This window comes from Amborella trichopoda, chromosome 1, assembly GCF_054954075.1.
Source record: "Amborella trichopoda isolate Santa Cruz 75 chromosome 1, AtrichopodaSantaCruz75HAP2 v2.0, whole genome shotgun sequence".
Taxonomy (NCBI): domain Eukaryota; kingdom Viridiplantae; phylum Streptophyta; class Magnoliopsida; order Amborellales; family Amborellaceae; genus Amborella; species Amborella trichopoda.
In genome coordinates, this window is record NC_142336.1 from 2973118 (window position 1) to 2998878 (window position 25761).

Below are 25761 nucleotides of genomic sequence, written 5' to 3' on the forward strand. Positions count from 1 at the left end.
CCATGGGATTTTTATGAAGGAAAAAGTTTATGTAAAGATGCAACTTTATAATGTAGAGGTACAGATACATCTCAAAAATCCATCAGAAAAAGTTGTTTTATTGTTGAAAAACCCTTTGATTGATCATTCAAGATGTATGATTATGAAAAATAAAAAGTTTTTAAGTCTCAAAAATAGTGCATTTTACAATATGCTATCTATACCGACTATTTTCAAGATTTTCATATGTTTATAGATCTATTTGATTTTAACCATTTTTAAAATTTTAAATTTTATAATTAGATATAAAAATAGATTTTGAAATAATCCTAAAAATATTTAACATCAAAATTATATAGCATGATAAAATTTGAAGGTGCACCTCACATCTACACCTACGGATGCACCCAACTGCAACCTTTAATAAATAGTGGTGTATTAATCGATAATCTGTTTTGAAGGCAACGATCACCTAAATGATAAGAAAAACTACATAAACTTTTTTATTTAATGAAAATTTGTCGTGTGTCATGGGGATAGGAGTCCAAACCAGTAGATCCTCCTGCACTAAAGCAAATGCTCACAATACCCTCTTCTCATATCCACGTGTATTTGCACTACCATGAAGTCTAAAACAACATGCCTTGATGAATTTGGGGTCGAACAAATTTTGCATAAAATTCCAGCACCCACATAGAGGGAGAGAGCTGGGTAGGATTGGGTTCGGATCCACTAATATTTAATTTCGGAAAAAAAAAGTACATATGGGATCAAGATCAAGATTTGAATCTGATCAAATCTAAAAAATTATTTTATATCTATAAAATAACATAAAATAATATCTAACAAAATAAAAATAAAAATAAACAAACATATTTACATATCTATACAATAAAATATAGTATTTTAACTAGGTCAGACCAGAATCGAATCTGCTTGTATTTAGATCCAATTTAATTACTATTCAGATCCAAATTTTGAATATGAAATTGACCTGTCGGATCCCTAGATCTATACCCGGATCCAAATAGAGTCCAAATTTCAAGTTTTGGATTTAAACCGAGTCAATTCTCAGCCCTAAAGAGAGAGGAAGAGAGGGAGGCAACTTCTCATAAGCTTACTCTCTCAATTAGTTTTCTAGAAGATCACAGCAAGTTCTGCGTATACTACCAACTAAACCTAACCATGTAAACAATGAATATCCGAACCGATTCTAACTCGGTTGTACACACTGCAAAACATTATTAAGCAACAAAACCAGAAAATCTTATTGGGCCGGGACAGAAGTAATCAACATATTCTCCATCATCATACCACATTATGGCAGAAATCAACCAAAAAAAAGCTGGAAATTCTCAAAATTCTTCTCTCTACCACAATTGGATTGCCGCCTCGATTCAATGCAAAAGCGAAGGAACCTGCACCATCGATTCAGTGCAAAAGCAAAGCAACCTGCACCATCCATACATATACTTTTGTCAATGCTTATATATTCCACCCTAAAGAGAGGGACGTTCTCTAGTTAATGCAACTATTATTGTCTCATTATAATCAAAGCTTTTTCCCAATTAATTAGAGTCGGCTATATACCTATGGACCTGATTTCTATTCGGTCCAGCCTGCATATATAGAAATCTCTTAAAAAATCTATTTTTGCGATGGATTTTTGTACTTAATTTTTAAGGATATGTAATCTCTAGCAAGGAGATCATGAATATGAAAAAATAAACAAATTTCAAAAACTAAAAGTAATAATTCTAGTAAGAAAACATTTGGACCATTAGTTTCCATTGTTTTCAGATGGAACACCTACTTGCATTCATCTTTAAGATGGATGCTTTACACTTTCTAGACAACATTTGTAGAAATGCGATCCAACCCGCATGAAACAATTTTCCTATACTTATTCATACTTATACATTTCCATGCTAGAGAGAGAGATGTTCTTGTGCAATTAATGCAAATATCATACTCCTAATAAGACAACTACTTGTCCACGGATTAAGAATATAATAGATCGTATCGAATATGATCCTCGATCTTTGGTATTTAAAGGTCACAATTATCCCTAGCTATCAAATTCAAATCATGGATTGAGTATAACTCTTGACAATCATCATTATCTGTAACAATCCTAAAATTTCAAAAAAAAAAAAAAAAAGGAGAAAATATGCTTTTAAATAGGTGATGTTCTGTTTGAATATGATGATCCTTGAGGACCATCACTATTTTCAAAAGATTTACCTTTTGCCTTTACTTTTTTCTTTTGCCTGCTTTTGCCTCCTGCTGCTTGCAGCTGGCAACGTCCTTTAGCGGACGTAGTTTTCGTACGATAAAAGTCTGCTTTTAACGCGACACCTCAGGTATGAGGTAAAGCGTAATAAAACAATATAATAATACGTTATAAGAATTTAAATAGGGGATGTGAGCACTCCCACCCTAAAACAAAATTTTAAGATCTCTCTCTCTGGTCGAAACACAGTGAACTTCTCTCTCGAACCGAATTTTTTTATCGGAAGCTCCCTCTCAAATAATTATGGGTAAGTGACATCGTCTTTCTGAAAAATAGTCTATTTTTAATAAATAGTGATATTTCCGTCTAGGATCTTTATTTTATCAGTTTTGTGTGTAAGTGACCTCATTGTCTCGAAAAATAATCCATTCTTTTTAAAAATAAAATGAAATAATTATTTCTGCTTATTATCATGAATTTTAGGCGCGATAAATTTTATGCACATGTGACCTCATTATCTTGAAAAATAATCTTTTTAATAAAAATTGTGATATTTTATCTATGTTAGAAATTTTGAATGCTGTAAATTAGAAAAATAAATTTAATTATTTTTCTTGTCTATTGTTAGAAATAAATGTGATATTTCTGCTTTTAGTAAAATTGTGATATTTCTTTCTACTGTTTTGAATATTTAGACATTGTAAAATTCATGTGCAAATGACTGCTTTATTATCTAAAAATTGACATTTTTGCAATTGATTATAGTATTGTTGTGAAATGTTTATTTGTGAATTGATATTCCATAAATTGTGATAATTCCGTATTCTTGAATTTTTATAAGAGTTTTTTTTTTTCTATACATATTAAATTGACAATTATGTTAGAATGCCTTTACAAACTGTTACCTTTCTAAATTTGAGCCCAAAATATTTGATTGGTTATTTTTGAAATATTATAGAGAGTGACTGTTATTAATGGTTTAAGTGAAATCCATATTAATGGTTTCAGTGATATGTTGAGTACATGATATTGCTACTTTCGAATGTTTAAAGAGATTTAGAAATAATTTAAGTATGCAAGTGGACTCATCCGGTTCGCCGGTGAGGTATAAGTGGACCTATCTGGGACGCCGGTAGGGATTAAGTGGACTCATTCGGTACGTCGGTGAGGTATAAGTGGACCTGCAGGGATTAAGTGGACCTATCTGGGACGCCGATAGGGATTAAGTGGACCCATCAGGACGCTGATGGGGTATATAGGTGACCTACTTGGAACGCCAGTAGGGTATTTTGTGAAATCCTTTGAAATATGTACTGCCGTTAAAAATGTTATAAGCATTTCAATTACTCGGATTATACTTAATTATGCATTTATTGAAAGTGAAACTGTTGATGCATTTCTGTTAATAGATCTCACTTTGAAAGATATTGATATCTTTCAATCATGATTATTTTTAGGATTATGATGATCACTTACTGAGTAGCCAAACTCATCAAACTATGGTAAACATTTTTTTCAGGATAACTACGGATTCATTTTGAGTGCTAGTCAAGATCAACCTTGGAAGATACTGTTGTTGTGCTAGCTTTCTTTATTTACTATGTAAGACCTCGCCACTGTAAATTTGTCCTATCAATAGATATATATATGTTTTGTCCGTCACATCTCAAGAATAATAGTATTGTAAATTCTTAGGGTGTGACATTATCCCTTGCCATCAAATGTAAAATTGCATGAGAAAATTATTCTCAAATTGTGTAGAGAAATGTCAACATGCTATTGCTAGATTTTATCTCTAATGGCTTGGGGTATTTGTAATTTTTGAAAATGAAAAGTAACGGTCTCATTGTATATAACCCTTTTGATAATAGGGATTATCCATTGATAGACCATTTACCTTTTGAAAATGTTTATATAAAAGTTGAACCCTTAAAATGTAGAATTAAAGATGCACCTTAAAAAGCCGCCATAAAAAATTGTTTGGATGTTAGAAAATCCTCTAATTGATCATCTTGATATATGAAAATAAAAAATAAAAAAGATTTTGAGTTTGCGAAATAATGTATCTTGCAACACATTATCTAGACCATCAATTTTAAAGATTTTCACGTGTTTATAGATATACTTGATTTGAAACATTTTAGAATTCAAAATTTTATTATTAGAGATGAAAATAGATTCTCAATCCATCCTAAAAATTTTTGATATCAGAATTACATTAATGATGAAATTTAGAGGTGTGCCTTAATTGGATTATTTAAGGTTGCAACCTTATGCAAACCACACCCTTTACCTTTTGTACAAGTCACAATCAATCTCTTCCTTTAGATTTCAAAATGAGTAGTTGAAAGAATGTCATTAATTAGACACAAAGTTTCACAAAAAAAAATATTTGTACTTCGTGACTCGCCCCAAGTCATCCAATTTGACATCTAAAGAGTGGAAAGAGTTGTGACCTCCTTGTACACAAGGTAAATGGACAAGAGAAATGATGAAATTAAAAAAGGACAAATATGAATTAATCTTACTACCTTAAAATTTTTGATGAAAGATCCTTAATTTGCAACATAATCTTAATTGCTATCACCTTCCCTGTCCTCTTTTCGACAACTGAAGTAGCAGAATTGAAGTAATATCTATCATGGTGGTTAAAGAATTTGAATCCTTTCACAACCATTTTTTTTTTTCCACCTTAGGTTTAAAAGGGACAAAAAAGAATGGAAAGAGTATTCTTCCAGAAGAATGTTGAAGTATCATAGCGTATGAATGTATGCGTGCGTGCATGTGCACGTGTGCTTGTTTTTTTCTTTTTTTTGTCAAATTGCCTTGTCCCATCTTCTTTCAGCAGTGATAATTTTGTGACAAACATTAAATGTGTTCCTATGTAAATGGATAAAAAACATTTAGATGTGATAAAAAATATTGCTAATCTAAAAATTCTGAAAACAAAAGGATACAAAGGAATCTAAGAGAACACAAGCTCCTGCATCCACTAGCCATGGCAAATTTGGATGTATTTTACTCCACTCTATGCTGCACACAAGGATACTGCAACACAAGAACAATTATTTAAAGTTCAGCATGCACAAATGAAATATGAGAAAATATCACTAAAATACTCAAACCATCTCAAAAAAAGCAATCAGGTGATTAAATCAAATAATTTAAAAATGATAAGGTGAGAAAATCAACTAATTTACCGACAAAGCTACTTTCAAAACACCATTTCACTAGGTACCTCAAATATTTTTGTTAGAAAATGCCCAAATTGCCTTTCTAAGGTTTGGAACCCTGAATAATTGACAACTTTTTTATAATTTTTGACCACTTGATCGAACCGAACGATTTAAATCCGATTGATTGTTTTGCTCTCCAAACCCGGAACATGTCTTAACAAAAGAATCTTGTTTTGCTTTGGAACCAAGAATAAAAAGGTATCTATATCTACCCCTACTTATTCCGGTTTCCAAACCCGGAACAAGATCTTTTAATAAAAATAATCATAATGGAGGTCTGAATCTTAGAATAAAGAATATATTAAAGTCATGTGGCTCAAGTAATTTAAGTGACCAAATTACAAAAATGCCCCACTTGTTTAGGATTCTAAACCCCGAACATGGGGCATTTCAAGCATTTTCTAAAAAAATAATTGAGGAGGTACATATTAAAAAGTAAACATGTTGTTGGCAAATTAGTCGAACTTATAAGGTTAGCAGTAAGGTGCACCTTAAAATGTACTACAAAGGAGTTTTCTTAAGTTGGAAAACCTCTCGATTGATCATCTTGAACCTCGAGATGTATGAAAAGAATGTCTTAAAAATAGTAAATCTTGTAACTGGACCATCTATTTTCAAGATTTTCAAGTGTTTATAGATCAGCGCAATCTGCACTATTTTTGAAATATTAAATTTCATAATTAGACTTGAACATAGATTTTCAAGCTATCATAAGGTTTCCAAAATCAAAACTACATCTTCAGGCAAAAATTTAAAGGTGCACCTTACTTGTACAGTATAAGTGTGCACCATGTATATACCTCACCCTGGATATTTTGAAGTGGTTTGACCATTTTATTGATACTTTCCAATGGAATAACTCAAGGAGACTGGATTTCCACTAGACTTGCAAAAGAAAGAAAAAGAAAATGAAAGAAGCTCGGATCCTTTCGGGTCCCATTTTTCTAAGACCATAACCCATGATTTACCTGCCCACATATGTTGAATTTCCAATCAATGCAAAGATGAACATTAGAGGGTTTAATTCCTGCAAGAAACATAATCAACATTACTATATAGACCTTTTGCCCATAATGGTTACTTCGATGAAAATATTTCCAAAAACTACTAAAATACTAAGTTTTAAAAATAAACGAGTTATTGAGAGAGATTTACCTCGACACTTCCCTATTTCATCTGTAAGGGGTACATAAAAGAACCGTAAGTTGGGAAATGATCAATCATAGACAAAGTTCAAACGGTTTCTAATCAACAAGAGCAAGAAAGTAATTATCTAAAAATTATTCACAAAGAATCTTAAAAGAGAACAAAATCTCTCAAGCATGGTTTTTACACACACACTGAGAGGGGGAAAAAAAAAGAAGTTTTACAGTAATTGCTTGAGCTCACATTAAGGCAAATCTGACGAAGGCGCCCTCCCATGTATATAGCTGCCATGGCCCAACCCATGAAATTCCCAACCAAACTGTGCCCTTCTCCCAATGATGACGACTCCCCCAAATTCTGGGAACAAACCAAACGAAGGAGAAGTTTGTTAAAAAGCAATAAGTATGTGCAATAGGCTCATTGCTATGGCAATTAATGTGAAGCAAGAAAAAATCGAAGACAAGAAATCTGAACCTGAAAGCATCAAAAGCGGGTCAACTTTTAACAGTATAGAAAAATGATTAAAAATACGAAAACCTAACCATAAAGAGAAATGGGGAGAGAGAGAGGGAGAGAACAAATTAACCAACTTGTCACTCACATAAAGTATGAATATAGTAGTAGTCTTTGTTAGCAAGTGGTCATTAAGTTACAGCTCAATAAAATAAAGACTTATCTTTGGTACAAGGAGGTCACTATTATCCTTAGTTGTTAGATGTGAAATCTGACAGCTTAGTCTGTGTCATGAAGTTCGAAAGTTTTTCTTTTAAACTTGGAGCTTCGTCAGTGTGACAACCCCAGTGACGTGTTTATCACCGTGGAACTTATTGAGACTACATACAAGAAAACAATACACAAAGGTACGAAAACATTGCAAGTGTTCTGTTAACAGAATTATTAAGCCTACATGTGTATATATACACAAACAAAGGAACATATTTGTGAAATATTGAGATAAACAATGAAGGATAAAAGCTTCCATCAAAATGATCTTTTAGTACTGAAAATGATTTTTTAGTAATGAAGATGATATTTAGCTGTAAAACAAACTTTGTTGTACCTGTAAAAGCAGAGAAAACGGAAGTTATTTACCTGTAAAAGCTTTCTCCCCAATTGTATGACAACTCCCTGAGAGGTCTCATGTATCGCTTCGTTACACTGGCTATTAGCTGAACGGTGGAGATTGAAACTTCCGAGAAAGAGAATGATTGCAGAGAACTGGAAATATGCACCAAAGGCATAGATTAAAACCCCAATTCTGTATTTTTTTGGGAATAATTCAAATTTATGTAACTTCTAACTAACCTAAACAGACCTTGAAATCCAAAGCAATGAAATTACTTTAGTAGGCTCTCAAATTTTGACTTTTCCAAGGAAAATATCAGGATATATTATAGATGAACAAAAAAAAAAAAATTGGGAACTTCAAGGAAAAAAAGAAAAACAATAACGTAAAATGTAACTTTCCTTTATATTCCTGAATTAAGGTTTTCAAAACCTGAATTTGTCCTAGGGTCAGAATATTAATATAGTAACTGTTTGCATATATAAACAGATCTAACATCTCAACAATGGACATTTGGTGGTCGTCGTTCCTCTACTCAAAAGTTCATCATATTTTTTTTAAAACTTGTGAGTGGAGGAACGACCAATATCTACGCACACTCCCACCCCCTAACCCCCACAAACACACGCACACAAAAAAAAAAAACTAGAACAACCATCAGTTTTTATTTTGCATGGTTGAAGAACTTGTGTACATCCGTGCATGAAGTAAACAAGTGCTAAAACATGCATTTCCTTTTCTTCTATTCTTATTCCTGGCAAAGTTCAAAGTTCTATCTTCTACAGTAAGCAAAATGATCCTATGGCACCTGAACCTACAGGAACGAGCTACCCTGATCTCCACCAATGTGGGCCTATGGCAAGTTACGGAATATCTCCACTTTCGGTCGGAGGACGTCAATGGTGGACATCAGGGTTTTACACATTCTCATACAGGATTCATAGGATCATTACCCTTATGTTTAGGCATAAAGTCATTCCCATAAAGTATAGGAGATAGAAAAATAAGAAAGAGAAAATTACAGTGCACGTGAGCGTAATGGCACACATGCAGAGAGAGAGAGAGAGAGAGAGAGAGAGAGAGAGAGAGAGAGAAAGTAAGAGAGAGAGAGAGAGTTAGTTAGAGAGAGAGAGAGAGAGTAAGAGAGAGAGAGAGAGAGAGAGAGAGAGTAAGAGAGAGAGAGAGAGAGAGAGAGAGAGAGAGAGATCATCTGATTAATGTTGCTATTGTCCAAAAGGGGAGATGCCTGACTTACAGAGTAGAGCATATTTTTTGTGTTCAATGGTGGGGCAGATTGGGTTGAAACGAAGGCTCCAAGCAAAGGCTCCTCAACTGAATGCTGCTGGAGAAGGGTAATTGGACTCGCCCTTGAATGAGCTAAATAAGACCCAGCAGTAGGTGTGGCGATACTTGCTAGAGATCTGGCAAACCTGGAAAAGCAATATCTATGATGCATTTATTCCCCCTCAAAAGGGACTAAGATTCACAATTACTTAATTTAGAAGATGGTGTTAAGATAAACAGGTCCATAAAAGCTACTTGGAGAAATAAGAGTTTGACAATAACCCGGTAGAAAGATGATTTTTTGGACTAAGTTGCAGTGTAAATACAGTTACCCAATAAAAAATGAGTTTAGACAATAATTTTGTAGAGGGAAAACTATTTATACAGGATGTCAAATAATCAAATAATTAAAATGGCACAAGCAATTTACAACTCAAATAGAACGTCTTCTTAATTGAAGTTTATGATCACATTTTAAAGAGAAGTTACAGTGATGGAGACATTTATGGACAAAATAAGAAATAGACCAATCTGTTAATTTAAATGAAAACATCATCTGCAGGGCTAAAGTTGCATGTAAAAAGTAAAACAAATTGCAGCATTAAACAAATGCATTTTAGAGGGATATGAAAACTACTGATATGCAACCTGTTTCCCATAATTGCAGTTTATGACAACATTTTAAAGAAAAGTTACAGTGATGGAGATGTTTGTCGACAAAACAAGAAAAAGACCAATCTGTTTATTTAAATGAAAACATCATCGTCAGGGCTAAAGTTGCATGTAAAAAGTAAAGCAAATTGCTGCATTAAACAAATGCATTTTAGAGGGACAAGAAAACTACTCATATGCAACCTGTTTCCCATAAAATTATTCAAAATCTACTGGTTTTTGGACAATTATAGTGGCTTGTAAAATCATTGTTGCATTGCGTGAAGTATAAGTCTCTTCCAGTGGAGCTGAAACATGGAAGTACATTATCTGCCACAGGAATGGGGGAGGTGGAAACATAGTGGTCATCCATTGGGGTCTCGAGTCATTGGTTTGAATGTACCCTCTCTTTGTTTTCTTCTCACTAGTGGCATCTCTTTTACTCTTCTGCATAAAGTACCAATAGTGACCAAAATAATCAACTATCCAAAAACACTTTAAATAAAACAGTTTATGAAAAAATTAACCAATAACTAGGGAAGCAATTCAAGTATCAGAAGAGAGGAACAATCAATTGGCATATTGGTTCTTAAATGCAAGTCTAGTAAAATGAGCCAATATCGTTGAACTCCTTGACATTAGAGGCTAATGCTAGTATGTGTGTGTGTGTGTGTGTGTGTGTGTGTGTGTGTGAGAGAGAGAGAGAGAGAGAGAGAGAGAGAGAGAGAGAGAGAGAGAGAGAGAGAGACCTTTTGTTGCTCCTATATTTTTTAAAATAAAAGTATATATCATTGATAGAATATTTGAGAGGCTATAAACTGCATAATGTCTATAAAATTACAAATTGGTCTAGCATCGAGAAGCATACCTTTGGAGAAAGCTAAGCTCCACTTGCTTTGACTTGAGGATAGATGTGACCAAAGTAAATCGCTTGCAATGTAAGGATCAATGTAATTACAGCATACAACTGCAAGTAAAGGAACCACGAGGAAAATCAGAATCATAGATAAAGAATTAGACTTCAAAGTTTTAAGAGAACTTCTTGAGGTTACATGCTCACCACAGCCGTATAAAATTGTGCTGGTAACTGCAAAAGTAGAACATAAGCACATAAGTTACTCTACAACACCCAATAATTTAAATCAGGAAAGAAACTTGCAAAACATAAATTTTATTTTGGGGAAAACAAAGAAATTCTAGGACAACTTTTGGATTAATATATCACATCTCCAATCTTTCCAGTGCATAAAACAAAATGACAAGGAATACAGAATGAATTTGGATTCCGACCACTTCCTTTATGAGATTCTGCACAAGTGGAAGACCCTTGACCGAACTAAGCATGCCAGAAGCAATTTAGCAGAAACTTTAGATAAAAAGAAGAGCATAAATACATCTTATGGACAAATTCAGCAGTTAAACTAACATTACAATCCAATGGTCAACAAAAGTCTTTTTTTTTGGAGAAACATTAACTCCAATGGTCTACAAAAGTCCATACTCCATTGTAACACCATTGTCCATTGAAACATTTGATGGCAATGAGGAAGATGTGAGGACACCAACATAGGATAGACTCCACTCTCAGTCCATTTCCTCAGACATCAATAATCCGATGGACTATGGTCGTTTTATAGTCTATCGTATTATACTGTACATCTCTCTCATTATAATATACACTTCAAATAAAATTGGGAGGCAAACACTATGAAAAGCATAATTAATAGCAAGAGAAACTTACAGTAGCTGGCTCCAGCAAACAACCAAAAAGGTTAAAGAAATCTCTCCAAAAGAGAAACCAAAGCAATGAGATGGTGCATAACTGTAACCCATGAAGCAAGTTCAGTACAATGAACGATGCAAAGTAAATAGCCAATTAGACTTCAATTCGAGTTCAAATGAAGTCCTCTTCTAATGCTACAGTTATTGACAAATGGAGATAACATATTTGGATATATGCCTAAAGAGTATAAACAAATACAAGGGGAACTCTGAGAAATGAGATAGTAGTTTGAGAGTGCAATACTATCAGGAACACAGGATAACACAGACAGTACAGAGAAAACAAAATACCAATACAAAGAAAAAAAAGAAAACTAGCAATAAACTCAAAAAGCAATTAGCAATTAGAGGTACATATGCAGCAGAAAGAGTCTAACACCAATGAAGAAATATGAAAAACATGGTATAAAAAAGCAAAGACATGGTGACAGGGAATAGGTACATATGCAGCAGAGAGAATTTAACGCCAATGAAGAAATATGAAAAAAATTATATAAAAAGGCAAAGACATGGTGACAAAGAAAACCAAATTATACAAACACAGAAGACGAAACCAGAGAAATTACACTAATGCATACTATGAATGGTTGAATGAGAGGAAGTAGAACTTACCCAAGAACCCATGTCAATAGAAAAGCCATTGAGAGACTTTCAGAGGTCTTTTCCTTATAATTTGAGATTATTTGAGGGATCTCTGCAACTCCCCAGCTAATAACACTGATCAAGCCTAGTATTAAAGATAACCAATCCTTCACATCACAGATACAATACTTCATATAAACTCTGGCCCATTCCCAACAATGCTTGTTTATAGGACAAGCCGGCAAAGACTCATTAATAATTTCCATGGCGAAATGCCCAGAAAGACAAAAAAAAAACTCTTAACTGAAAAAATTAAGCCAGTGTTTTTGAATGCTTTATATTTTATGGTAACTCTGGAACGTATAGAGAAGACCCATGAACTTTCCTGTTAGAGAGAGAGAGCTATAAACGTAACACAATAATAGTATAAATTACCCAGAAAATGATCCAGACATATGTAGAAAAACACCAAGATAAATACCAAAAACCCAGAAAGATAAACTAAATAGAATGAGAGAGAGGGAGGGGTTTAGGTTTTACGAACGCGGAGTTTGTGCTGAATGAGCTGGAACAGTTATTGAACAGCAACTTCTTCAAATAATTCTACGGTTTCAAGGACCATTTTGAAACCTCCACCCTGTAAATTCAATTGAAAATAAGGATTTTATTGAAAATTTAGTGGAATGTACAGCGCAAAAAAGAAGAACAAATAAAAAAATAAAAAGATGAAAATTCAAGACCAGAGGATTCGTTTAACGGCCTTTGTGGCGGGTTTATTGATTTTCTACATTCCTACTAAATTTGAGAATTCCAATATACCCTGTACACAACTAAAGGTTTGGACGCGTATACTATGTTCCATACATTTACGTCCATGTAATGAGGTCGAAATGAGACTTGCAATTTATAAACAAGCGTATTTAACAAGAAGTTATTATTTATTTCCAAATTTTAAAAATTAACTCAATATTTTCATTTTATATGAAGATCTCTTTTTTTAACTTACTGAAAGTATTGCACTTGATATAACAGGATGACGGACTAGAATTCGTATAGCTGATAGAACAGGATGACGGACTAGAATTCGTATAACCAACCTCAAATAGTTGACAAAAAGGCCTTGATGATGATGATTAGGAACTTTTTTTTTTTTTTTTTTCACATAATGCTTAGTACTTAATAGTTGGAAATAAGAAAACTTGTTCAACTTTCAAATATTGCAGTGTTTCAAAATTAAAAATTGGGCCCAACTCACTCGGGTCCATTTGCCCATCTGATTCATTCGTTGTCAAAGTTCGGGATGATTTTGGGGTTCCTCGAATTGAAATTGTGATTTAGAGTTGGCCTATCGATTTTTAAATCACCGTTTTAAATTTTTTTAATTAAAAAATATCACCTTATTTTGATGGTCATAAATGATGAAAAAAAAACAATATTACGAGCAGTGGGTTAAGTTCAAAGGGAGAATTAATTTACTCTATGATTTGCTTTAATTTACTCCATAATCTGCTTTAAAACATGTATCTTACTTTTGACATCTTGTTTCTCGTTTGTTGCTTCAAAATGATGGTTCAAGTAGATGTCAAATCAAATACTCCTTTCATTGCATCTTCAAAAGAGATATTTATTTTCCTTGAATTTATTTGAAAAGCACAGGCAAGAGGCAAGTTCTTTTCATCATTACCCCTTGCCATCAAAAGTAAATGTAAAATTGTATGAGAAAATTTTTCTTAAATTGTGTAGAGAAGTGTCAAGATGCTATTGTTAGATTTTATCTCTAATGCCTTCGGGTATTTGTAATTTTTGAAAATGAAAGGTTAACGGTCTCATTGTATATAACCCTTTTGATAATAGGGATTATCCATAGATAGACCACTTACCTTTTGAAAAAGTTTATATAAAGGTTGAAACCTTAAAATGTAGAATTAAAGATGCACCTTAAAAAGCCGCCATAAAAGATTGTTTGGATGTTAGAAAATCCTCTAATTGATCATCTTGATATATGAAAATAAAAAAGAAGAAAAAAGATTTTGAGTCTGCAAAATAGTGTATCTTACAACACATTATCTAAACAATCCATTTTCAAGATTTTCATGTGTTTATAGATATACTTGATTTGAAAAATTTTAGAGTTCAAAATTTTATTATCAGAGACGAAAATAGATTCTCAATCCATCCTAAAAATTTTTGATATCAGAATTACATTAATGATAAAATTTAAACGTGTGCCTTAATTGGATTATTTAAGGTTGCAACCTTATACAAACCACACATTTTACCTTTTGTAAAAGTCACAATCATTCTCTTCCCTTAAATTTCAAAATGAGTAGTTGAAAGAGTGTCATTAATTAGACACAAAGTTTCACAAAAAAAAATATTTGTACTTCGTGACTCGCCCCAAGTCATCCAATTTGACATCTAAGGAGTAGGAAGAGTTGTGACCTCCTTGTACACGAGGTAAATGGACCAGAGAAAATATGAAATTTAAAAAGGACAAAGATGAATTAATCTTACTACCTTAAAATTTTTGAAGAAAGATCCTTAATTTACAACATAATCTTCATTGCTATCACCTTCCTTGTCCTCTTTTCGACTTCTGAAGTAGCAGAATTGAAGTAATATCTACCATGGTGGTTAAAGAATTTGAATCATTTCACAACCATTTTCGTTTTTTCACCTAAGGTTTAAAAGGAACAAAAAAAGAATGGAAAGAGTAATCTTCCAGAAGAATGTTGAAGTATCACACGGCGTATGAATGTATGCGCGCGTGCATGTGCACGTGTGCGTGTTTTTTTCTTTTTTCTTTTTTTTTGTCAAATTGCCTCGTCCCATCTTCTTCAGCAGTGGTAATTTTGTGACAAACATTAAATGTGTTCCTATGTAAATGGATAAAAAACATTTAGATTTGATAAAAAATATTGCTAATCTAAAAATTCTGAAAACAAAAGGATACAAAGGAATCTAAGAGAACACAAGCTCCTGCATCCACTAGCCATGGCAAATTTGGATGTATTTTACTCCACTCTATGCTGCGCACAAGGATACTGCAACACAAGAACAATTATTGAAAGTTAAGTATGCACAAATGAAATATGGGAAAATATCAAAAAAATAGTCAAACCATCTCAAAAAAAGCAATCAGGTGATTAAATCAAATAATTTAAAAATGATAAGGTGAGAAAATCAACTAATTTACCGACAAAGCTACTTTCAAAAAACCTTTTCACTAGGTACCTCAAATATTTTTGTTAGAAAATGCCCAAATTGCCTTTCTAAGGTTTGGAACCCAGAATAAGTGACAACATTTTTATAATTTGACCACTTGATCGAACCGAATGATCTAAATTCCATTGATTGTTTTGCTCTCCAAACCTGGAACATGTCTTAACAAAAGAATCTTGTTTTGCTTTAGAACCAAGAATAAAAAGGTATCTATATCTATCCTACTTGTTCCGGTTTCCAAACCCGGAACAAGATCTCTTAATAAAAATAATCATAATGCAGGTCTGAATCCTAGAATACGGAATATATTTAAGTCATGTGGCTCAAGTAATTTAAGTGACCAAATTGCAAAAATGCCCAACTTGTTTAGGATTCTAAACCCCGAACATGGGGGCATTTCGAGCATTTTCAAACAAAATAATTGAGGAGGTACATATTAAAAAGTAAACATGTTGTTGGCAAATTAGTCGACGTATAAGGTTAGCAGTAAGGTGCACCTTAAAATGTACTACAAAAGAGTTTTCTTAAGTTGGAAAACCTCTCGATTGATCATCTCGAACCTTGAGATGTATGAAAAGAATGTCTTAAAAATAGTAAATCTTGTAACTTGACCAAGATTTTCAAGTGTTTATAGATCAGCGCAATCTGCACTAAATTTCATAATTAGAGTTGAACAAAGATTTTCATGCTATCATAAGGTTTCCAAAATCAAAACTACATCTTCAGGCAAAAATTTAAAGGTGCACCTTACTTGTCCAGTATAAGTGTGCACCATGTATATACCTCACCTTGGATATTTTGAAGTGGTTTGACCATTTTATTGATACTTTCCAATGGAATAACTCAAGGAGACTGGATTTCCACTAGACTTGCAAAAGAAAGAAAAAGAAAATGAAAGAAGCTCGGATCCTCTCGGGTCCCATTTTTCTAAGACCATAACCCATGATTTACCTGCCCACATATGTTGAATTTCCAATCAAAGCAAAGATGAACATTAGAGGGTTTAATCCCTGCAAGAAACATAATCAACATTACTACATACACCTTTTGCCCATAATGGTCACTTCAATGAAAATATTCCAAAAGCTACTAAAATACTAAGTTTTTAAAATAAACGAGTTATTGAGAGAGAATTACCTCGACACTTCCCCTTTTCATCTGCAAGGGGTACATAAAAGAACAGTAAGTTGGGAAATGATCAGTCATATACAAAGTTCAAACGGTTTCTAATCAACAAGAGCAAGAAAGTAATTATCCAAAAACTATTCACAAAGAATCTTAAAAGAGAACAAAATCTCTCAAGCATGGTTTTTACACACACACACACTGAGAGGGGGAAAAAAAAAAAAGTTTTATAGTAATTGCTTGAGCTCACATTAAGGCAAATCTGAGGAAGGCGCCCTCCCATGTATATAGCTGTCATGGCCCAACCCATGAAATTCCCAACCATACTGTGCCCTTCTCCCAATGATGACGACTCCCCCACATTCTGGGAACAAACCAAACGAAGGAGAATTTTGTTAAAAAGCAATAAGTATGTGCAATAGGCTCATTGCCATGGCAATTAATGTGAAGCAAGAAAAAATAGAAGACAAGAATCCGAACCTGAAAGCATCAAGAGCGGGTCAACTTTTAACAGTATAGAAAAATGATTAAAATATGAAAACCTAACCATAAAGAGAAAATGGGGAGAGAGAGAGGGAGGGAACAAATTAACCAACTTGTCACTCACATAAAGTATGAACACAAGCTTGTTATGTATGGTAGTAGTCTTTGTTAGCAAGTGGTCATTAGGTTACAGCTGAATAAAATAAAGACTTATCGTTGATACAAGGAGGTCACTATTATCCTTAGTTGTTAGATGTAAAATCTGACAGCTTGGTCTGTGTCATGAAGTTAGAAAGTTTTTCTTTTAAACTTGGAGCTCCGTCAATGTGACAGCCCCAGTGACGTGTTTATCACCGTGGAACTTATTGAGACTACATACAAGAAAACAATACACAAAGGCACGAAAACATTGCAAGTGTTCTGTTAACAGAATATTTAAGCCCACATGTGTATATATACACAGACAAAGGAATATATATTTTTGAAATATTCAGATAAACAATGAAGGATAAAAGCTTCCATCAAAATGATCTTTTAGTACTGAAAATGATCTTTTAGTAATGAAGATGATATTTAGCTGTAAAACAAACTTTGTTGTACCTGTAAAAGCAGAGAAAACGGAAGTTATTTACCTGTAAAAGCTTTCTCCCCAATTGTATGACAACTCCCTGAGAGGTCTCATGCATCGCTTCATTATACTGGCTATTAGCTGAACGGTGGAGATTGAAACTTCCGAGAAAGAGAATGATTGCAGAGAACTGGAAAAATGCACCAAAGGCATAGATTAAAACCCCAATTCTGTATTTTTTTTTTCAATAATTCAAATTTATGTAACTTCTAACTGACAAAACAGACCTTGAAATCCCAAAGCAATGAAATTACTTTAGTAGGCTCTCAAATTTTGACTTTTCCAATGAAAATATCAGGATATATTATAGATGAACAAAAAAAAAAAATTGGGAACTTCAAGGAAAAAAAGAAAAACAGTAACGTAAAATGTAACTTTCCTTTATATTCCTGAATTAAGGTTTTCAAAACCTGAATTTTTCCTAGGGTCGGAATATTAATATAGTAACTGTTTACATATATAAACAGGTCCAACATCTCAACAACGGACATTTGGTGGTCGTCGTTCCTCTGCTCAAAAGTTCATCATATTTTTTTTAAGGACTTGTGAGTGGAGCAACGACCAATATCTACGCACACTCCCACCCCCTAACCCCCACAAACACACACAGAAAAAAAAAAAAAACTAGAACAACCATCAGTTTTTATTTTGCATGGTTGAGGAACTAGTGTACATCCGTGCATGAAGTAAACAAGTGCTAAAACATGCATTTCCTTTTGTTCTATTCTTATTCCTGGCAAAGTTCAAAGTTCTATCTTCTACAATAAGCAAAATGATCCTATGGCACCTGAACCTACAGGAAAAAGTTACCCTGATCTCCACCAATGTGGGCTTATGGCAAGTTACGGAATATCTCCACTTTCGGTCGGAGGACATCAATGGTGGACATCAGGGTTTTACACATTCTCATACAGGATTCATAGGATCATTACCCTTATGTTTAGGCATAAAGTTATTCCCATAAAGTATAGGAGATATAAAAAAAAGATAGAGAAAATTACAGTGCACATGAACGTAATGGCAGACATGCAAAGAGAGAGAGATCATCTGATTAATGTTGCGATTGTCCAAAAGGGCAGATGCCTGACTTACAGAGCAGAGCATATTTTTTGTGTTCAATGGTGGGGCAGATTGGGTTGAAACGAAGGCTCCAAGCAAAGGCTCCTCAACTGAATGTTGCTGAAGAAGGGTAATTGGACTCGCCCTTGAATGAGCTAAATAAGACCCAGCTGTAGGTGTGGCGCTACTGGCTAGAGATCTTGCAGACCTGGAAAAGCAATATCTATGATGCATTTATTCCCCCTCAAACGGGACTAAGATTCACAATTACTTAATTTAGAAGATGGTGTTAAGATAAACAGATCAATATAAGCTACTTAGAGAAATAAGAGTTTGACAATAACCCAGTAGAAAGATCATTTTTTGGACTAAGTTGCAGTGTAAATACAGTTACCCAATAAAAAATGAGTTTACACAATAATTTTGTAGAGGGAAAACTACTTATACAGGCTGTCAAATAATCAAATTATTAAAATGGCACGGGCAATTTACAACACAAATAGAACGTCTTCTTGATTGAAGTTTATGATCACATTTTAAAGAGAAGTTACAGTGATGGAGATGTTTGTGGATAAAATAAGAAAAAGACCAATCTGTTAATTTAAATGAAAACATCATCTTCAAGGCTAAAGTTGCATGTAAAAAGTAAAACAAATTGCAGCATTAAACAAATGCATTTTAGAGGCTCTTTCCCATAAATGAAACCATCATCGTCAGGGCTAAAGTTGTATGTAAAAAGTAAAGCAAATTGCAGCATTAAACAAATGCATTTTAGAGGGATAAGAAAACTACTGATATGCAACCTGTTTCCCATAAAATTATTCAAAATCTACTGGTTTTTGGACAATTATAGTCGCTTGTAAAATCATAGTTGCATTACGTGAAGTATAAGTCTCTTCCAGTGGAGCTGAAACGTGGAAGTACAGTATCTGCCACAGGAATGGGGGAGGTCGAAACATAGTGGTCATCCATTGAAGGTCTCGAGTCATAGGTTTGAATGTACTCTCTCTTTGTTTTCTTCTCACTAGTGGCATCTCTTTTACTCTTCTGCATAAAGTACCAATAGAGACCAAAATAATCAACTATCCAAAAACACTTTAAATAAAACAGTTTATGAATAAATTAACCAATAACTAGGGAAGCAATTCAAGTATCAGAAGAGAGGAACAATCAATTGGCATATTGGTTCTTAAATGCAAGTCTAGTAAAATGAGCCAATATGGTTGAACTCCTTGACATTAGAGGACAGTGCTAATATGTGTGTGTGTGTGTGTGTGTGTGTGTGTGTGAGAGAGAGAGAGAGAGAGAGAGAGAGAGAGAGAGAGAGAGAGATCTTTTGTTGCTCCTATATTTTTTAAAATAAAAGTGAATATCATTGATAAAATATTTGAGAGGGTATAAACTGCATAATGTCTATAAAATTACAAATTGGTCTAGCATCGAGAAGCATACGTTTGGAGAAAGGTAAGGTCCGCTTGCTTTGACTCGAGGATAGATGTGACAATAGTAAATCGATTGCAATGTAAGAATCAATGTAGTTACAGCATACAACTGCAAGTAAAGGAACCACGAGGCAAATCAGAATCATAGATAAAGAATTAGATTTCAAAAGTTTTAAGAGAACTTCTTGAGGTTAAATTCTTACCACAGCCGTATAAAATTGTGTTGGTAACTGCAAAAGTAGAACATAAGCACTAAGTTACTCTGCAACACCCTATAATTTAAATCAGGAAAGAAACTTGCAAAACATAAATGTTATTTTGGGGAAAACAAAGTTATTCTAGGACAACTTTTGGATTAATATATCACATCTCCAATCTTTCCAGTGCATAAAACAAAATGACAAGGAATACAGAATGAATTGGATTCCAACCACTTCCTTTATGAGATTCTGCACAAGTGGAAGACCCTTGACCAAACTAAGCATGCCAGAAGTAATTTAGCAGAAACTTTAGATAAAAAGAAGAGCATAAATACATCTTATGGACAAATTCAGCAGTTAAACTAACATTACAATCCAATGGTCTACAAAAGTCCATACTCCATTGTAACACCATTGTCCATTGAAACATTTGATGGCAATGAGGAAGATGTGAGGACACCAACATAGGATAGACTCCACTCTCAGTCCATTTCCTCGGACATCAATAATCTGATGAACTATGGTCGTTTTATAGTCTATCGTATTATACTGTATATCTCTCTCATTATAATATACACTTTAAATAAAATTGGGAGGCAAACACTATGAAAAGCATAATTAATAGCTAGAGAAACTTACAGTAGCTGGCTCCAGCAAGCAACCAAAAAGGTTAAAGAAATCTCTGCAAAAAATAAACCAAAGCAATGAGATGGTGCATAACTGTAACCCATGAAGCAAGTTCAGTACAATGAATGATGCAAAGTAAATAACCAATTAGACTTCAATTCGAGTTTAAATGAAGTCCTCTTCTAATGCTACAGTTATATTTGGATATATGCCTAAAGAGTATAAAAAAATACAAGGGAACTCTGAAAAATGAGATAGTAGTTTGAGAGTGCAATACTATCAAGAACACAGGATAACATCGACAGTACAGAGAAAACAAAATACCAATACAAAGGGAAAAAAAGAAAACTAGCATTAAACTCAAAGAGCAATTAGCAATTAGAGGTACATATGCAGCAGAAAGAGTCTAACGCCAATGAAGAAATATGAAAAACATGGTATAAAAAAGCAAAGACATGGTGACCAAGAATAGATACATATGCAGCAGAGAGAATTTAACGCCAATGAATAAATATGAAAAAAATTATATAAAAAGGCAAAGACATGGTGACCAAGAAAACCAAATTATACAAACACAGAAGAAGAAACCAGAGAAATTACACTAATGCATATTATGAATGGTTGAATGAGAGGAAATAGAACTTACCCAAGAACCCATGTCAATAGAAAAGCCATTGAGAGACTTTCAGAGGTCTTTTCCTTATAATTTGAGATTATTTGAGGGATCTCTGCAACTCCCCAGCTAATGACACTGATCAAGCCTAGTATTAAAGATAACCAATCCTTCACATCACAGATACAATACTTCATATACACTCTGGCCCATTCCCAACAATGCTTGTTTATAGGGCAAGCAGGCAAAGACTCATTAATCAATTCCATGGCGTAAGGCCCAGAAAGACAAAAAAGAAAAAACTCTTCACTGAAAAATTTAAACGAGTGTTTTGAATGCTTTATATTTTAACTCTGAAACGTACAGAGATGACCCATGAACTTTCCTGTTAGAGAGAGAGAGCTATAAAAGTAACACAATAATAGTATAAATTACCCAGAAAATGATCCAGACATATGTAGAAAAACACCAAGGTAAATATCAAAAACCCATGAAGAAAAACTAAATAGAATGAGAGAGAGGGAGGGGTTTAGGTTTTAAGAACGCGGAGTTCGTGCTGAATGAGCTGGAACACTTATTGAACTGCAACTTCTTCAAATAATTCTAGGGTTTCAAGGACCATTCTGCAAATTCGATTGCGAATAAGGATTTTATTGAAAATTTAGTAGAATGTACAGCTCAAAAAAGAAGAACAAATAAAAAAATAAAAAACCAGAGGATTCGTCTAACGGCTTTCGTGACGGGTTTATTGATTTTCTATATCCCTACTAAACCTGAGAATTCCAATATACCCTGTACACAACTAAAGGTTTGGATGCGTATTATATGTTCCATACATTTACGTCTTAGTAATGAGGTCCAAATAAGACTTGTAATTTATAAACAAGCATATTTAAAATGAAATTACTATTTATTTCCAAATTTTAAAAATAAACTCAATATTTTCATTTTATACCAAGATCTCTTTTTTTAACTTACTGAGAGCATTGTTCTTGATAGAATAGAATGACGGACTAAAATTCGTATAACCAACCTCAAATAGTTAAAAAAAGGTTTTGATGATGATGATGAACCTTTTTTTTTTTTTTACAGAATGCTTAGTACTTAATAGTTGGAAATTTGAAACTTTTTTTAACTTTCAAATATTGCAGTGTTTCAAAATTTGAAATTGGGCCCAACTCACTCGAGTCCATTTGCCCATCCGATTCATTCGATGTCAAAAGTTCGGGATGATTTTGGGGTTCCTCGAATTGAAATTGTGATTCAAAGTTGGCCTATCGATTTTTAAATCACTGTTTTAAATTTTTTTATAAAATATCACCTTATTTTGATGGTGATAAATGATGACAAAAAAAACAATATTATGAGCAGTGGGCTAAGTTCAAAGGGAGAATTAATTTGCTCTATGATTTGCTTTAATTTACTATATAATTTGCTTTAAAACATGTATCTTACTTTTGACATCTTGTTTCTCGTTTGTTGCTTCAAAATGAAGGTTCAAATAAATGTCAAATTAGATACTTCTTTCATTGCATCTTCAAAAGAGAGATTTATTTTCCTTGAATTTATCTGAAAAGCACAGGCGAGAAGCACGTTCTTTACGTATAATATTATTCCATAAGTAAATTCATTAATTAAGGAGAAGAGATTAAGTTAATGTAAAGTAATAATTTTCAATATAAGAACGATATTTATCAAAAGAGATTGTTTATAAAGATGCCATTTCTTTTGATTGTTTTTTTTGGAACTTTGTGTCTACCTATTTTCAAATTTAACGGACAGAAATGATTGTGGCTTTCATGTACAAAAAAATAAGTGGTCTCTTTGTAGAAAATCCCTTATCGAAAATATTTTTTTTGTTAAGTTTTGTTTATAATTAAATTTTAAAAAATATGACTTAAAAATTTAAATTATCTCAACAAATCATTAAGGGTTCAAAGTACTCCATTTATCACCCAAGGTTTAAACTTTTATATATCATCTCATAAATTGTTCCGTGGGTCATAAAGGAAAATTGTTCCATGGGTCAGCAGGTGCAAGAGCCCGCTGACTTATGCAAGATGGAAATTGTGTAAAATGCATGGGTCAAATCAAGTATGGATGGTGCTAAAAATATCCCAAAAAAGCACATTTCAAATTTCAGTAGTTTATTTTTTTATATTTATGGGCTTAGATGATGAATCTCTAAAATTTGGATCGAAAATCCATCTTTAAGGTGAATTTTAGAGGGGGCTCATGTGTACATATGAGTCGGCTGACTCATAGAAACACCATCTTTTCATAAAAGGCACTTCAACAAAATATTATTTACTTAAAAAAAAAACTTGCAACAATTTTTTTTCAAAATTTCTAGGTTACCTTTCTCCAAGGATATGGAATACTAGAGAAACAAACGCATTATCATAAATTGCCCGATTTCGCCAACTTGAGTAACTCGAGCTAAATTACAAAAATACTCATCGTTGTTCAGAGTTACAAAAATATAACTCCCAAATAGCCTAAAATAACACCGATTGAATATGATTAGAAATACAAAGCCCTATAATTTTTTGTCATTTTCTAGTTCTATGTTTCCAAATTTGAGCAATGGAGGACATTTTGTCATTTAGTTATGAGTGAGATTAATTATCCAAATAGCCCAAATTATTCAGGGTTCTCAACCTTAAACAATGATTTATTTAAGAAAAACAACCCTTTTTAAATGAACAAACTTTGCACTTGTATTGGGACAATACAATCTTTTGAGCCCTTTCTTGGTTTTTTTTAAAATAATTTGACCCTTTTACTGATTTACCCATGAAAATATTGGAAATTGAATTGGACTATAGAACTTGCTTTTTGGTACATGATAGCTAAATGTATCATTGATCATGATCAAAGTTTAAAATAATATTTTTTACTACGAAAGTGATACCCCACAGCTACCCCGTTATACGATGTAACGGCTTGGTGTGCTTGTATCTTTGTGCTAAAAAGATAGTAGGGAAAATTTTATGTAGAATCACTCAAATATAAAATATATGTGGCTCCTATTCTAAGCTCTATGGTATAAAAGGATGCGTGTGATAGCTTTAGTCACAATGTCAGCATAATACAATTTTATTTTTTTATTTTTTAAATCTAATAAAATTTGGGACATCCATTTTTCTCACAAGAGTGCACCTAACAAAAACAATTAAAAACATTTATAATGATAAAATGACTAACATACCACTATAAATTAGGTAGGATTTTGACTATTTTATTATGAAAATTGTTATTTTCTTATTTCCATTAAATAATAATGTATGAGAACTTGACTCTACAAAATTTAATCAACAAAATAATCTGTAAAACATAATTAAAGTTTAAATATTCTAAGATATTTGTTCAATATTAAATGCTCAAAGAATAGCTTATGACACTATGACTAAATGCTATATCAGCAATCCATTCAAATTATATAATTAGAATTTTTGCAGTTACGTACAAAATGTAGGGTTAGAAATCCCCGGAAAAAATCTCATAAAACTTTAAAAAAAAAAAAAAGGGCATGAGCGTATTATAAAAGTTTGCAGGGGCATGGACCATATTGCCATTAATTTTTAGTTCCTAACCGGAAGACATATGAGAAGGGGGGGAGAATGCAACAAGTGGCAATATGAATGCCGCGTGTGGAGCCATCGAAGCACCGTGTCTCTGGCCAATGACAATATTCCACATCAGCAAATTCATTTTGCCTATGGGTTAGTGGGTCCCACTTTAATCCAGGAAACAAAATGTCATTTGAAATAGAAAAGCATCTATGGCATTTGAAATGACAGAAAATCAGTATTAATAATTTTAAATATGAAAAGATAATTTTATCAAAATACTTATTTCATATGAACCAATGATTTAAATAAGATCAACATATAATCGCTCGATTCGATCGGGAATCGACCATTTCGTGCTCGATTGGATCAGGAATCGACCATTTCGTGTCGATTCCATCGATATATAAAAAATCATCTAGGTCTAGAAGAAAACCAGCAGTTTGCTACAGTAAAAATACCAACTCACCAATTCATATAGGTATTTTTGCTAGTTCATTATTTTTGCACATGTTTATTTGCCTTATTTAATCTGTACAGTAAAAAAGTGATCTAGATCGTTGATTCACTGATTCAAACAAGTTTTTGTGATGCTTGATTTGGGTCATCGATCTGTTTTTTTTTAAATAACTTATGTGACCTATTTAATATTTTTCTTGTATTGTTGGATTTTATTTCAAAGTACATATACATGATTATGACTATGAGTTTGAAATAGTTATAAATATATATAATATTAAATAGGGTTTTTATAAATTTTGCAGAAAAGAGTAATGTGCGTTGAGGGATACAACGTTGTATGCATGTTCCCTGACGCACCTAACATCCAGA

The 25761-nt window shown here is 33.1% G+C and overlaps 1 protein-coding gene and 1 pseudogene across 5 annotated transcripts; both read right to left on the bottom strand.

The window, feature by feature from the left end:
• Positions 1–1085: 1085 nt before the first annotated feature.
• Positions 1086–12592, bottom strand: LOC148783484 (vacuolar lysine transporter YPQ1-like; annotated as a pseudogene). The gene is made up of 13 exons (XR_016047202.1): positions 11990–12592; positions 11337–11379; positions 10656–10682; positions 10464–10562; positions 9921–10042; positions 8916–9090; positions 7687–7812; positions 6819–6951; positions 6702–6721; positions 6417–6475; positions 5170–5260; positions 4744–4848; positions 1086–1431 (listed from the first exon to the last, which is right to left on the bottom strand). The product of XR_016047202.1 is annotated as a vacuolar lysine transporter YPQ1-like (transcript).
• Positions 12593–14239: 1647 nt separating this feature from the next.
• LOC18427070 (vacuolar lysine transporter YPQ1) lies at positions 14240–23119 on the bottom strand. Of its 4 annotated transcripts, none has more exons than XM_020662808.2 (12): positions 21392–23119; positions 20758–20800; positions 20122–20148; positions 19929–20027; positions 19357–19523; positions 18510–18684; positions 17422–17547; positions 16557–16670; positions 16319–16339; positions 16133–16191; positions 14913–15003; positions 14240–14581 (listed from the first exon to the last, which is right to left on the bottom strand). In XM_020662808.2, the coding sequence occupies exons 1-12, from the start codon at positions 21625–21627 to the stop codon at positions 14501–14503; spliced, it is 1239 nt and encodes a 412-aa protein (XP_020518467.2). In that variant the 5' UTR covers positions 21628–23119; the 3' UTR covers positions 14240–14500. The 4 variants fall into 4 exon arrangements, with proteins under 4 accessions (XP_020518467.2, XP_088711097.1, XP_088711236.1 ...); XM_088854971.1 differs by having other exon boundaries at positions 19902–20027; positions 21392–23118; XM_088855110.1 differs by lacking the exon at positions 20758–20800 and having other exon boundaries at positions 21392–21701.
• Positions 23120–25761: the final 2642 nt, after the last annotated feature.